The sequence below is a fragment of the Periplaneta americana genome, chromosome 1, assembly GCF_040183065.1.
Source record: "Periplaneta americana isolate PAMFEO1 chromosome 1, P.americana_PAMFEO1_priV1, whole genome shotgun sequence".
Taxonomy (NCBI): Eukaryota; Metazoa; Arthropoda; class Insecta; order Blattodea; family Blattidae; genus Periplaneta; species Periplaneta americana.
In genome coordinates, this window is record NC_091117.1 from 95,320,001 (window position 1) to 95,334,369 (window position 14,369).

Genomic DNA, 14,369 nt, shown 5'->3' on the forward strand with positions numbered 1-14,369 from the left:
TGAATACTTTCCTGTAAAAATAATGGAATCTGATCATCAAAATGAAACCAACAAATTTACGTCTTGTTGTTGTTGTTGTTGCTGCTGCTGCTGCTGCTGCTGCTGCTCCTGTTGCTGTTGCTGTTGTACAACTGTCGAAGTTGTGCTGCTTATGATTAGGTTTTTCTCCGGAGCGATTGTTTGCACGCTTTCAATCGGAGACCTCCGGTTACCTCCGATTGATGCCGCGCAGGTTCTTATGTGCTGCGGCGCAGACATACACTTTCCGCTGAGCATTCCTTTAATCGGATCAGGTAGTGATTGGAGTCCGCTGACGTCCGCGTATCTTTTAGAATAAGTGTGTAATTTTTTGTTGTTTATTTTCTCTTTTTTATTTACCTCTCTCTCTTTCTTCGGCTCTTCTTTTTTTCTTGTTTTGCTTGAAGTACCTATGTACTATGTTAGCTGACAGATTTTTTTCTAGTTTTGAAATTCATAGTGTATGTGGAAAGGCATATTAGTTTTATGTCATTGATCAAACTAATAACATTAAAATTAACTGAAAACTAATACAGAAGTAAAGCTTTTCAGTAGCTAATGTAAACATATATAATTTTCCTGGAAACACTCGTTTATTCACAAACAATTTTTGTCAATTATTATTCTAATCGGTTTAAATTAACGTGAAATATATTAACGGAGCTTCAAAATGGAACAAAAGATACGTGTGAACGTGTGGTATCAATGGGTTAAAGTTTACTGTCCAAAATAATTTATTAAGATTCTTCACCAGACAGGATTGTGATCATTGTGTTAAAGGGTGTCAGTATTTGAACTGCCTCGTCTAAAACGCGTCACTCTTCCTCTGTAATAAAAAATATAAGCAGATATCAACTTAAGGATAATTGTAATTATGTTATTACCACACGTTTCTTTAGTTTAAGAATGAAACTCAATATTTTAATCCAATAACTCAAGTTGCCTTTTAAATATTCCATATAAGTTATGTATGATTTTTATTGCCTCGAAAGTTACGTTTTATAGAAATTTCAAGACTTTTTTCTAGACTGTGGACCTTTGGAACAATAACACTAAAGCAGTTTAAAAAATCGTATCAAATGTTTTCCGTAATTTTAAAACTACGAAAACGATGATATCACTAATTAACCATCAATGTGTATCTGAATGGTAATCATTTATTTTTGACAGCAAGTACGAGTACCACAACCGCGGCTCTTAATGTTAGCCTAAACACTTACATACCTACATTTTAAAATTTAGACCTACTCAGAGAATCTAACCTGGTCCACGCCATAGAGATTTCCAAATAAGGACCTGTTAGCGTCCTAGGAGCGTTTGGCATTTCTGGCAACACAATCCCCAACTCATATTTCATTTCAAGTAAGCGGCTCATCACTGAAGTTTGGAGTTTCATCTCGTAACAATATGCTAGATCAATCTAGAGGGTCCTCTTTTGCTGAAATTCTTCTGCTTTTCAGTTTTTCATTCGCAATGTTACTCTGTCTGCACACAAAACCACGAAATTATTTATTAGAACTAATATATATATATATATATATATATATATATATATATATATATATATATAAATCAAAGTAAACACGCTTTTTAAAAGAGTTCAAAAGTGTTTTGAACAGTTAAATTTACTTACTTTCTTCAAGTTCGCGATTGTGCGATCGCTTCAAATGGTCTAACAAATTCGAAGTACCTCCACCCTTAGAGTAAATTCTCCCACAAAGTTCACAGCGTGCGACTTTATTATCTTCAACTAAATTGAAGAGTTTCCATGCGACGGATATACGATTTGGCGCCATTTAATTCCACTCACAACTACCCTCAGTCCGTACGCGCCGGTCGTCCTTGAGCTCTATGTCCTCCAACTTCGCTTCGCTCCGAACCACCGCATCCCTCCTTTGTTCCCTGTTCCACCTACGATAATATCGGAGATCACCGGTGGAGAGCTTTATTCGTAATCTCCGATTTCTCCGCGGTAGTAGTCACTCCGATGAGCAGCACTATGTCGAAGACAGTTTGAACCCTATAAATGACACCAATAAAACATCACTCATGAGGCAACTAAGCTAGGATATAAAGGGATAGGGTGACCAGTTCATTTCCCCCTCCATTGCGGACACAAATCATGTGACGTTACACTCTCAGGGCCGGATTAATGAACATGACAACATAGATCTACCATAGACCTCTACTGTTCACTAACGGGGAATAACCATGTAAATAAATATATAAAATAATGTGAATAAAGCCCGTTACAAATGATCAGTTTATACGACATTTATTTCTATAAAAAGTATAACGGCCGAAGTGTTAGACATTATTTCCAGCAAAGAATTACACAATCTGTATCCGATACACATTCACACAGGTGTGACCTCCCCACTTTCCTCAACAACAAATCAGAGGTACTATGACATCAGAGGGGTGGCAAATGCGCTAGAAGTGTTGTGTAGTGAAATACATATGTAGTACAGCTATACTCAGTTGGCTCATGCGCAAATAAAGCGAGAGAAGAAATAAATAGGTGATGTCAAGAAAAGAGCACATGAATAACATTGCGTGCGGCAACTGGGGAAGCGGAATTCTTGTCACTGGAACTCTCGTCACTGTACCACCTAGTCACTGAAATTTTGTTACCTGATGTTTTGGTCACCCGATATTTTGGTCACCAGTACACATTTTCTTAAAATTAATAATTTATTTTGACAAGTAAAATATCCATAGGTATGTTACTGTATGTGATTATTGTTTCAGAATTGCCACACTGTGTCCCTTCTGTTGCACTCTGCAGTATCTGCAGGACAGAATATAAGGAAGGATGAGGCTTTCCCATGTGTATTCATGAGCGGTGCCATGTCTCACATGTGTGGTTCGAGGAATATTCTCTCTAGCCTTATATAACAGTTCCACACTGCACGGTCGTGGGAAACATTGGCATCTGTCTGTCTGTATCGCATCTACGGCCCTTCACATAGTAGTCTTCCACATAGTTAAAGACTGGAATTAATTAATAGATAGCAGTGATTTCCAAATCTTCAAAAGCAACGACAACTTACTCGGGCACAACTGCCAGGGCTATACACGAATGAAATTGCGCCCTCAGCTCAGTAATATCTTCTTCCGATCATTACCTGACAGTCCTTCGGCCTGTAAACACATTAAAAAACTTGGCCTCGATGGAACAGACAACCGGCTAAGTGAACTCCTGGAAAAGCATTTTGCTTAACATTGAAAACAACTTAACAATTCTATTACGTTTAAAAAGAAAATAATAAAAAAAAAAAACATTATTGTGCCCAGTAACGAAAATGTAATCGATGAGCATAAGTCCGGTGGAAAAAATTTAATCAGTGACCACAAGTTCGGTGACGAAAATTTAAATGTTGACGAAGTAGTACAATGACGACATCTCCGGTGACGAGAATTTCTAGACCCGGCAACCTGCGGTAGCATGCTATCTGACTAGAGTGATCTGCTACTGTTGGCCACAAACAACGCAAAATAGGAGTGAACAAATTACGGTTTAATGTTCAATGATTTTTAATAAAATAATTCTGACAGTATTAGAAAATTATTTTATTTATCACGTGGACGTACGTTGCGGTATTTTGAACGGGAAATTTCATTTTAATGTGCTTCTCAGAATTCAGATTTCATTTTACAATACGTAATTAATTTCTCTACAAAACAATACCATTTACAGAACTGCATATATATTATAAAGCTTTCTATTTAATCCAGCAATGTACTGTTTCAGAATCATCACCTTTATTTGATGAAGCCGTGACAATAGCCCACAGTATTATCATCGAATAAACTTGATCTAACTTGACCGTTAGTTTCATTAATGGAAAAAACTGTTCACATGCATACTGCCCAACAAAGAAATAACTTGATCCGCAAATTTTCGAAGATTTGCAAGATTTAATGGTTTGTTGTAAAATCTAACCAGGTCGTCCTCCTCGACTTCTCTGTGTTTATCGGCATGATATATTTCGTACTGTCGTTTGATACTACTTCTCTTAGTAAAAGTGTGTTTTTTTTAATATTAAGCACATAACACCGCATCCATGTTTCATGCATTAGAAATCAGCATCCTAATCGGACTGGAAATTACTGTACGACTTCTTGTTTGCCTCTATCGTGACTGTAAGTTATGAAAATGTGTAACCTTTCCTTTTCTCGTTCTCCACTGTAACCGGCGTGCTACGTGTGCGATCTGAAAGCACGGCGTGCTGTGTGTACTCATGCGCGTTGAATGCCATCTCTGAAATAAGCGATTTAGGGATGTCTGATTTATACAGATTGTACAATACAATACAATACAATACTGACCCAAGTACCGATCCTTCAGGTACATGAGTTTTAATACTTCAAGTTGTTGAAGACAGAACACATTGAATTTTAACAGGAAATTATCAACTTACTCAATTAGAATGGACAAATTTAAGTAAAGAATATGGTATTCCCATTCCCATCTATATAGCAAACCTTTGTGCCACACTTTATCAACGGCTTTTTGGACAAGAACATGAATTTGTTTTTATTGAATCCTTCTGCAGGTAATATGGATCGTTCAGCGATAATTACTCCACTGTTTCGCAAGTTTGCCGCAGCTTACGCTGTCTCAATACTAAAAGTAATTGTATTGTATTGTATTTTATTTATTTACATTCCGTGGTATTCGTACATCGCTTCACAGCTAGAATATGAAACATGAAAAAATATATATATTAATAGTACTGTACAAAGTCTTAATAGATATTTGATAGCCGTCCCAACCAGGGTTAATAATCGGCCTCCTAATCAATTCTAAATGAATATTTATGTTTAATTCAATTTTTTCTTTAATAGAAACCCTAGTTAGGTAAGTTATCATTGAAAAATTGATTGGAAATGCAACAAACAATTTAGACTACAAGACAAATTAAATTTTATAAAGAATATAAATGATAATTAATTATGCAAATCGATGACTTCAGTGCAGTGGAGGAAATCATGTCCAGGGTGCTGTCAGGAACTTTTAATTTTCGGAAGACTTCTAAGGATTCCCGTGGGATTTTGCTTCTAGACCCAATCATAATTCCTATAACGTTCCATGTCTTGATGTTATATTTGGTCCCCAAATCACTATAGTACAGTCTAGTTGAAATATATGCATAAGTGTTTTATCATATAGTCTACTAGTACAACACAAAGGTTTAGTATCAATACTTATACAAGACAGAAATATTCATGAAGCGTTGTTGAATGTTATAAATTCACTTACAAAATAGAAGACGTGAGATATTAGATACTTCTTTAATTTGCCTCTAAATAATCTCATGATTTGAGTTTGATTTTTTATATCCATAGACAGACTATTAAAAATATGTACTGCCATATAACGCACTCCTTTTTGATAGCACAATAGACTTGCCGATGGAGTATGAAAGTCATTTTTGACGCGTTTTTATGCTATGAACTGTTTAATTAGTTACAACGTTTTCACGATTACATACGAGGAAGTTTATTAATGAAAGAATATACTGACAAGCCACGGGCATTGTTTGTAGTTTTTTTTAATGGTCCTACACGATTCCCTAGATTTGACACCTACTATTATTCTATTTACCTACCATTTTTTCAAGTAGGAATATACTGTCACTATCTATAGAATTTTCTAAGAAAATTATTCCAAAACTCATTACCAAGTGGAAGTATGCAAAATATATTGTTTACTATCTCTTGCATAGATATAATAGCAAAACATGCTGAATTTAGTTTGGGGGCAATTTCTTCAATATGAGTTCTTCAATTTAACACATTATCGATTTGTAAACCAAGAAATTTGGTGGTTGTTGTTGTTATTGTTGTTGTTTCTATTAGGGACCTGTTGTTAATGATTGAACTTGAAATTTGCGAGGTTGAATTTTGGCAGGATTTAAATTGGATTATGTTAGTTTTGTTACAATTTAATATTAATTTATTGGCTGAGAACCAATCACATATTTTGAGGAGAATTGCCTCTGTTGAAGATTGGAATGTATTGGAGTTATTTGCTGTAATTACTATAATGGGATGACCTACATCTTTTATTAGGAGGGCAAGGTCATTTATAAACACTAGAAAAAGTAAGGGACCTAATATTGATCCTTGACGGCAGACGAGCGCAGTTATCAAACTTTCAATTATAGTCCCTGTGGTTCTATGTTTAAGTGGATTATGCTCAATTCTGGATTACCTACTGACTGTTTTGAATATGTTCAAAATATACAGAGTGGAAGGTAAATTAGTACATTAATTGCCAGGAGCCATAGATCTCATTATTTAGAGTAAGTTTTGTCAAATAAAACAAATTATAGGACTTACAGATGGTGAGATAATTACAAGTGTTTCGAAAGCGCTGACGGCAATTGCGAGATGTCTCAACGCCGCATAAGTAGTACCCCACACCCCATGCTTCAACAAACAAGAAATGTACTGAGTTCGGTGCAATACTTCGCGAGCTAATCTGGAGATAAATCTTCGCACAAAAATGACCTACGTAAACTCCGGATCGGGACGTAACTGTTATTTGTTTAGTTTGTGAAATTTAATGTCAAAAAATGTAAATTAATAACCCGAATGAACAAAATAGCTCGTGTTCGGGCGCAGTTCAACAATGAATAGAGAATTATCAACTTACAATGCAATACACTAACAATTCAATACTAAGTATGGCGTAATAATTTTAATGTAAGAAGAAATACGTAGGCTACAGTAAAAACAAGAAATAACGTGAAAATCAAGAAATTATGTCCAAATTAGTGAAAACACTTCGGATTAAAGTTTCAGTTACAATTAATCGAAAAAGAAAACTGATGTAACTTTGTGAACAAAATGTAATTAACATTACAGTTTGTTGTTTCACGAATCACTAATTCTGGGCGTTAATAATGAAGTAAAGAGTAATAAACTCTATAAACCACATTCCACTCACATCTTACAGGTACTGTTCAAAATGTCCACCATCAGCGTGCGTGAAGCTTTCATATCTTCTAGTCCAATTATGACGAACTCTGGCCAGTAGTTCTTCATTGTTCCGAATTTTTTCCGCGGCCTGGATCATGTCTAAGTACTCACGATTTGTGAACTCTGGCATCTCGTAGTTTTGAAATAAACTAAACTGTATCGCTGTAGTCCAACTGCACACTAATGCAATGTAAACATCACAACAGCTGATCAGTTGCGAGTACTACGCGAACGGTCTGCCGTCCCGACAGCGATGCCAGATTTTTAGACCTTCTGTACGTGACTCGACAATCAATGTTTCCAATGTTTCTTCAATCGATTAATTCGAAATATGTGAATTTTCTAAATAAAATACTGCTTAACGTGAACATAACAAACGTACTCTTCGTTCTTATACAAGAAATTAAACCGTATTTTAAACAGTATTCGTAAAATTCGCGATCGAAATGTCGGCATAAGAGAATTATTTCTTCAAAAACCTCGCAAAAACGAGCAAAATGGTATTAGACGTTTTTGTTCGTTATATTTTAAGGAATCACACCCTACAATTAATGTGCTACCTTACCTTCCACCCTGTATGGGCCTATTTTACATAATCATCTTAGAAATGTTTAAACATATTCGAAGTAGCCTATTTACCAATATAAATCAATATACTTTTATAATACACAAATCTACCGCTGTTGAGTAACGGTTAACATGTCTGACCGTGAAATTAGTGGAATCGGTTTCAAATCCCGGTTGGGACAAGTTACCTAGTTGAGATTCTTTCGAGGTTTTCACCAGTTATTTAGTTAAAAAACACTCGTATTTACAGGAACTCGCCTCATCAATTTAGCAATCACCAAATGGACACATAATGGTATCAAATTTGCCATCCTCATGTTTCCGACATGCAAAGCTACATTTTTATTTTCCGGGGCGGTGTTACGGTGCGATCCGGTCCAACTAAAGCATTGGTTTTCACTCAACCTATTAAGAGCAAATTCTGGGTAACTTTCGGCGCTGGAACCCCGGACTGATTTCGCTGGCGTTATCATCTTCATCTCACTGAAACGCTAGATAACCGTAGCAATTGATAAAGCGTCGTAAAATAAAGCAAATAAAAAATAATACAAGATCCCGTCTCAGAAATTTGCTTATAAATGACCTCTTAGTGAAAGAGGCTCGCTCTCACCATATCTGCTAAACTTTGCACTTAAGACACTCGGCTTGCCATGTCAGCCCAATGCAAGATAAGTGAAGTATCTAATGCCACCAACGCAACGTTTCGATGTACATATCAGGGGCTCTGTTCTATGGCTTTGTTAAGGGAGTTGACACTGGGGAGCAAGAGGAGGCAGCTAGAAGGGGGAAGGGATTTGAATTGAGAGAGAAGCTAATGAACTTCCTAACTACTCGGATGTTGTGTGTGTGGCAGTAAATTAGTCAAATTAACCAATCAGTTGAGCACAATGGCTTCGTAGCTAATGTATGTTGCTTGCCCATGGATCTTCCGCTAGCTGGCATGTCTGCGGTACGTCGTTCCCAAACATGTTTGCCAGCTGCTGGCTATGATTTTGGTGGTATTGTGCCTACGCATTAGATCTTGTTGCAAAATCGATTATTATTCTAAATAGACATACGTGTTTCACAAATTAAAATATGTATAGGCTATATAACTCTATCCCGAAAAGATAGCATAAAATAAACTTTATTATAAATAATCTTACAAGTCACGAGTTTGTATATTACATTCTGTAACATATTTTTCCATGTTTTTGTTGAAGATTCTCAGTAAATTTGGCTGTATATTGCGTCCCACGATGTTTGAGAGGCAATGTTAACATTGTCCCGCACCTCCCACCTTTCTGAACCACGTCCATGCTTTCTTCGCACTCGACTCTTAGAAACATTTGCCTAGTAGTTTGAAATTTTATAAACATCACAGCGGGCTAAAGGAAGGAGATGCACTACCACCTTTACTTTTTAACTTTGCTCTAGAACAGTGATCATCAGCACAGTGCCGCGGATAAGAGACTGCACTGTGATGCATCCGTGACTGCTGGCGGGTATGCTCTCTCCCTCTTCCTGCTGCACGACGAGGCATATTACGAAGCATTGCTTACCCGTTACCCATTTCAGCGAGTGCTGACGACCACTGCTCTAGAATATGCCATTAGGAAAGTTCAGGATAACTGAGAGGGTTTGGAATTGAACGGGTTACATCAGCTGCTTCTTCATGCGGATGATGTGAATATATTAGGACAGAATCCACAAACGATTAGGGAAAACACGGGAATTTTACTTGAGGCAAGTAAAGAAATATATTTGAAAATAAATCCCGAAAAGACAAAGTACATGATTATGTCTTGTGACCAGAAGATGGGAATATAAAAATTGGAAATTTATCCTTCGAAGAGGTGGAAAATTCAAATATCTTAGAACAACAGTAACAAATATAAATAACACTCGGGAGGAAATTAAACGCAGGATAAATATGAAAAATGCCTGTTATTATTCGGTTGAGAAGCTTTCGTCGTCCAGTCTGCTCTCAAAAATGTTGGAAGTTAGAATTTATAAAACAGTTATATTACCGGTTGTTCTGTGTGGTTGTGAAACTTGGACTCTCGCTTTGAGAGAGACACACAGGTTAAGGGCGTTTGAGAATAAGGTGCTTAGAGAAATATTTGGGGCTAGGAGGGATGAAGTTACAGGAAAATTGAGAAAGTTGCACAACGTAGAACTGCACGCATTTTATTCCTCACCTGACATAATTAGGAATATTAATTCCAGACATTTGAGATGGATAGGGCAAATAGCAAGTAGGGATGGACGAATCCAGAAATGCATATAGAGTTGTTAGTTGGGAGGCCGGAGGGAAAAAGACCTTTGGGGAGGCCGAGACGTAGATAGGAGGATAATATTAAAATGGATTTGAAGGGGGTGGGATATGATGATAGAGACTGGATTCATCTTGCTCAGGATAAGGACCGATGGCGGGCTTATGTGAGCGCGGCAATGAACCTTCGGGTTTCTTAAAAGCCATTTGTAAGTTGTGTGTCATAATATTTGAAGACACGCATATCAGCGCCAACTATAGAGATTTCCGCATGGAATGTTTACTATATGAATTCCATTAGGTTTTTCTGGTGAGAACGTTACGCAATGTAACCGTTTTCCTTTTATCTACAATCTTGTTGGAGATGACTCTGAAATATGAAAAATTCTGAATTATTCTGCCAGAGAAAACAGGAATGTCTCAAGGAAACCTGCCTCAAACATTGTGATTTTCCACCACAAATTCCATACTGACTTAACTGTTTTTGTGTAAGCAATAGAAATAGCAGTCAATATATTTTTTCTAAAAGTCCAATCTGTTAAAGCAGAGGTCTCCAAAAAGCGTATCGTCATTCGTGCTCTCGATGCTGCCCGCCGAACACAGTGTGCTGCAAGGCTAGAGAAGAGGAAGAGACTGGTACCTCAACAGATGGGAGCGGACAGTGGGGGATCGCGGCAACGGTCTGCTTATGATTACTAATAATAACATCAAAAGTATAAGAAATATCATACGTTTGTATATTATTTTGACATACTATGAAGCTGGAGCCCCGTCTGTTGCTATAGACACAAGCCATTGCAAATTCAACTTCTTCTGTTCTATGGTGCCTCTAAGTGCCTGGAAAAGATCTTCTCCATTTATATTTTGTTATTACATCTAGAAGACATTCAGACACAGTAAAATGTTCATTAACTCCTCGGATGAAAATGGCTAGGTGAGCTTTGTCATTTCTATCTGTGCTTTCGTCCAATGCAAGTGATTAAGCTACAGACTGGTTAATTGTGGTTTCGACTTCAGATTCAATTACATTTGCAATCTTGAAATTCTTTCTCTGAACTGTACTTGGAAACATTTTAATTTTTTTAAACTTTGACTTTGTTCTGGACACAGTATTTTAGTAACATTCTGTATGCACGATTTTACAAATGATGATTCTGTAAAGGGCTTAATTTATTTTCCAATATTCCAAGCTAAAACATAGCTAGCAAAAAGCTTTTTTTGTTTAAGACTGAAGACACGTGTGTGATTTGTGTTTGTATTTTTTTGTTTTATATTTATCAAAATATTTGTAGGCCTACGCATTTCACCTAAAATTAAACGAAAAACTATATGTTTGTCATGCGGAACTGAGTGTAAACGTATTGTAATATACTGATTATTATGTATAACCAATAGTCATACAGATAGCACCAAATAAATTATTTTCGCATGTCCAACATGCCTGTAATTGTATGATATTTTTTGTGAAAAGTCGAGTAGTGTCGTCGCATGTTGAATTTTAACACACCCTTAAGAATTTTCGAACAAATTAAGCATTTCACATTCTCCCCACTAACACAAAAAATGTATCTTCCTATTTATCCTTAAATGTACTACATCCATGATTAGAAGACATTGTGAAACGGTGGAACACGCCCACCAACACAATGATAATGGCAGTCCCCCACTGCTCTTCGTTTACGCATAAACATTAAGTACTGTACAGTACAGGTGGAGATGAGTGAGGCGGAGCGCGCTCATTACGTACTGGCTTCGGTTCCGTTCAGAGGCTTACTCGCGAGTACGCTTTTGGAGACGTCTGTGTTAAAGTCTAGGCCTCTATATTTTTTCCCTTCATGCAACTACAGTATTTGCAGATACTATTAGACTTACACTCAATACCAACCAGTCCAACCACGAATATTAAACAAACCTATTGATGATAACTTATAGTTTACTTCACTTACTTACTGACTCATAATGTCGCTCTTAGTGGACTTGTTACGATCTTCGTTGATGTATCCGAGGTTCGTGAGTTCAAAGCCAGACGAGTCAGAAGGTCGATAAAATCCTTAGTGTGACTTCTTTGTGAGGCAAGTAAACCTCCGAGACTTTTTCCGTAGATTTAGTCTACGAGACATAAAAGAGCCCTATCTCTGATACAGCGCTTCAAACATAATTAATCATATATTTGTCACCCATATTGAATTCCGAAACTGAGTAATTTTTGCAATAAAAGCAACGTTGAATAAAATTATAGCACTAGTATTACTACTACTGCCACTACTACTACTACCACTACTACTAGGCCTACTGCCGCACTACTGGCGCTATACTACTACTACTCTACTACTACTACTATTACCGCTACTACTACTGCCACAACTACTACTGCCACTACAACTACTACCACTACTACTACCATCACTACTACCACTACTACTGCTACTGCCACTACTACTGTCACTACTACCATTACTACTACCACTACTACTGCCGCTATAGTACTACTACTGCCACTACTACCACTACTATTACTGCCACTACTACTATTACCACTACTACTACTACTGCCACTACTACTACTAGGCCTACTGCCGTACTACTGTCGCTATACTACTACTGCTACTCTACTACTATTACTACTGCCGCTATAGTACTACTACTAATACTACTACTACTGCTACTACTATTGTCACTGCTACTATTACTACTACAACCACTACTACTGCCGCTATAATACTACTACTGCCACTATTACTACTACTACCACTACTACTACTGCCACTACTACTACTACCACTACTACTACTGCCACTACTATTACTGCCACTACTACTATTACCACTACTACTAGTGCCACTACTACTACTAGGCCCACTGCCGTACTACTGTCGCTATACTAGTACTGCTACTCTACTACTACTACTACTACTACTGCCGCTATAGTACTACTACTACTACTACTACTACTACTACTACTACTACCACTGCCACTACTACTATTGTCACTGCTACTATTACTACTACAACCACTACTACTGCCGCTATAATACTACTACTGCCACTATTACTACTACTGCCACTACTACCACTACTACTACTGCCACTACTACTACTAGGCCTACTGCCGTACTACTGTCGCTATACTACTACTGCTACTCTACTACTACTACCTGCTGCCGCTATAGTACTACTGCTGTCACTACTACTATTGCCACTACTACTCCTGCCACTACTACTACTGTCACTACTACCATTACTACTACAACCACTGCTACTGCCGCTATAGTACTACTACTGCCACTACTACTACTACTACCACTGCCACTACTACCACTACTACTAATACTGCCACTACTACTATTACCTACTACTACTATTACTGCCACTACTACTACTAGGCCTACTGCCGTACTACTGTCGCTATACTACTGTTACTCTACTATTACTACTGCTACTATAGTACTACTACCACTACTACTACCACTACTACTGTCACTACTACCATTACTACTACAACCACTACTACTGCCGCTATAGTACTACTACTGCCACTACTACTACTACTACTACTACTACTACTACTACTACTACTGCCACTACTACTACTACTAGGCATACTGCCGTACTACTGTCGCTATACTATTACTGATACTCTACTACTACTACCGCTATAGTACTACTACTACTACTACTACTACCACTACCACTACTACTACTACTGCCACTACTACTACTAGGCCTACCGCTATATTACTACTACTGCTACTCTACCACTACTACTACTACTACTACTACTACTACTACTACTACTACTACTACTACTACTACTACTACTCATACATAGGTACATTTGCCTTTATATCATCTAAAAATGGTAGGCCTATATGTATGTGGAAATCAAAACATTATAACTAGAAACTTTTATTGTAGTTAACCTTAAAATAGTTTAAAACAATGTATTTCATTTTGAGAAACATAGTATGTTATTCAGACACTAATCCTGTATTTTTATTTGCATGCAGTCTGAATATGGATTAACAGAAGATCAAGTAGCAGGTAAGTGGTGTTTCTTTTTTCAGCTTTTAATTTAATGTATTTCAAAGTACCCTTGAGTAATGATATGTTAAATAGGCTATGAGAGAGTTTCAAAATAGAGTCCTATTCATTTGCAAAAAACAGGTTACCAATTTCGGAAACGTATATTTGTTACTGAGTTCCCAAAATTGTAAAACTAATATTGTTAAGTGTATTGAATTTGTACAAAAGAAATTAGATTGCGTTTAACAAGAAATATGAATGGCTCCTCCTGCACCTTTCTATATTTTCATATAATTCTAATATTTTATGATACCTATTTTAAGTTTTTTATTTAACTAGGCTAAGTAAGAAATCAGAATGTGGTATCAACACAAAAATTAATTTCTGTAACTCATTTATTGAGGGATTAATTTAGACGCATAGGCAAAATGAAATTTCAAATGTATCTGTTTCAAGATTGTTTTGGAAGCAAGAGCAAATAATTATTGTAATAGTGTGGATTTGTACATATTATGCA

General features: G+C 36.8%; 1 protein-coding gene across 1 annotated transcript in view; it reads left to right on the top strand.

The window, feature by feature from the left end:
• Window positions 1–14,369, top strand: part of LOC138698393 (calmodulin-like) — an 891,422-nt gene that overhangs the window by 829,959 nt on the left and 47,094 nt on the right. The window contains exon 4 of the mRNA XM_069824269.1: window positions 13,837–13,870. Within this exon, the coding sequence (XP_069680370.1) occupies window positions 13,837–13,870 (34 nt within the window). The remainder of the gene's footprint in view (window positions 1–13,836; window positions 13,871–14,369) is intronic.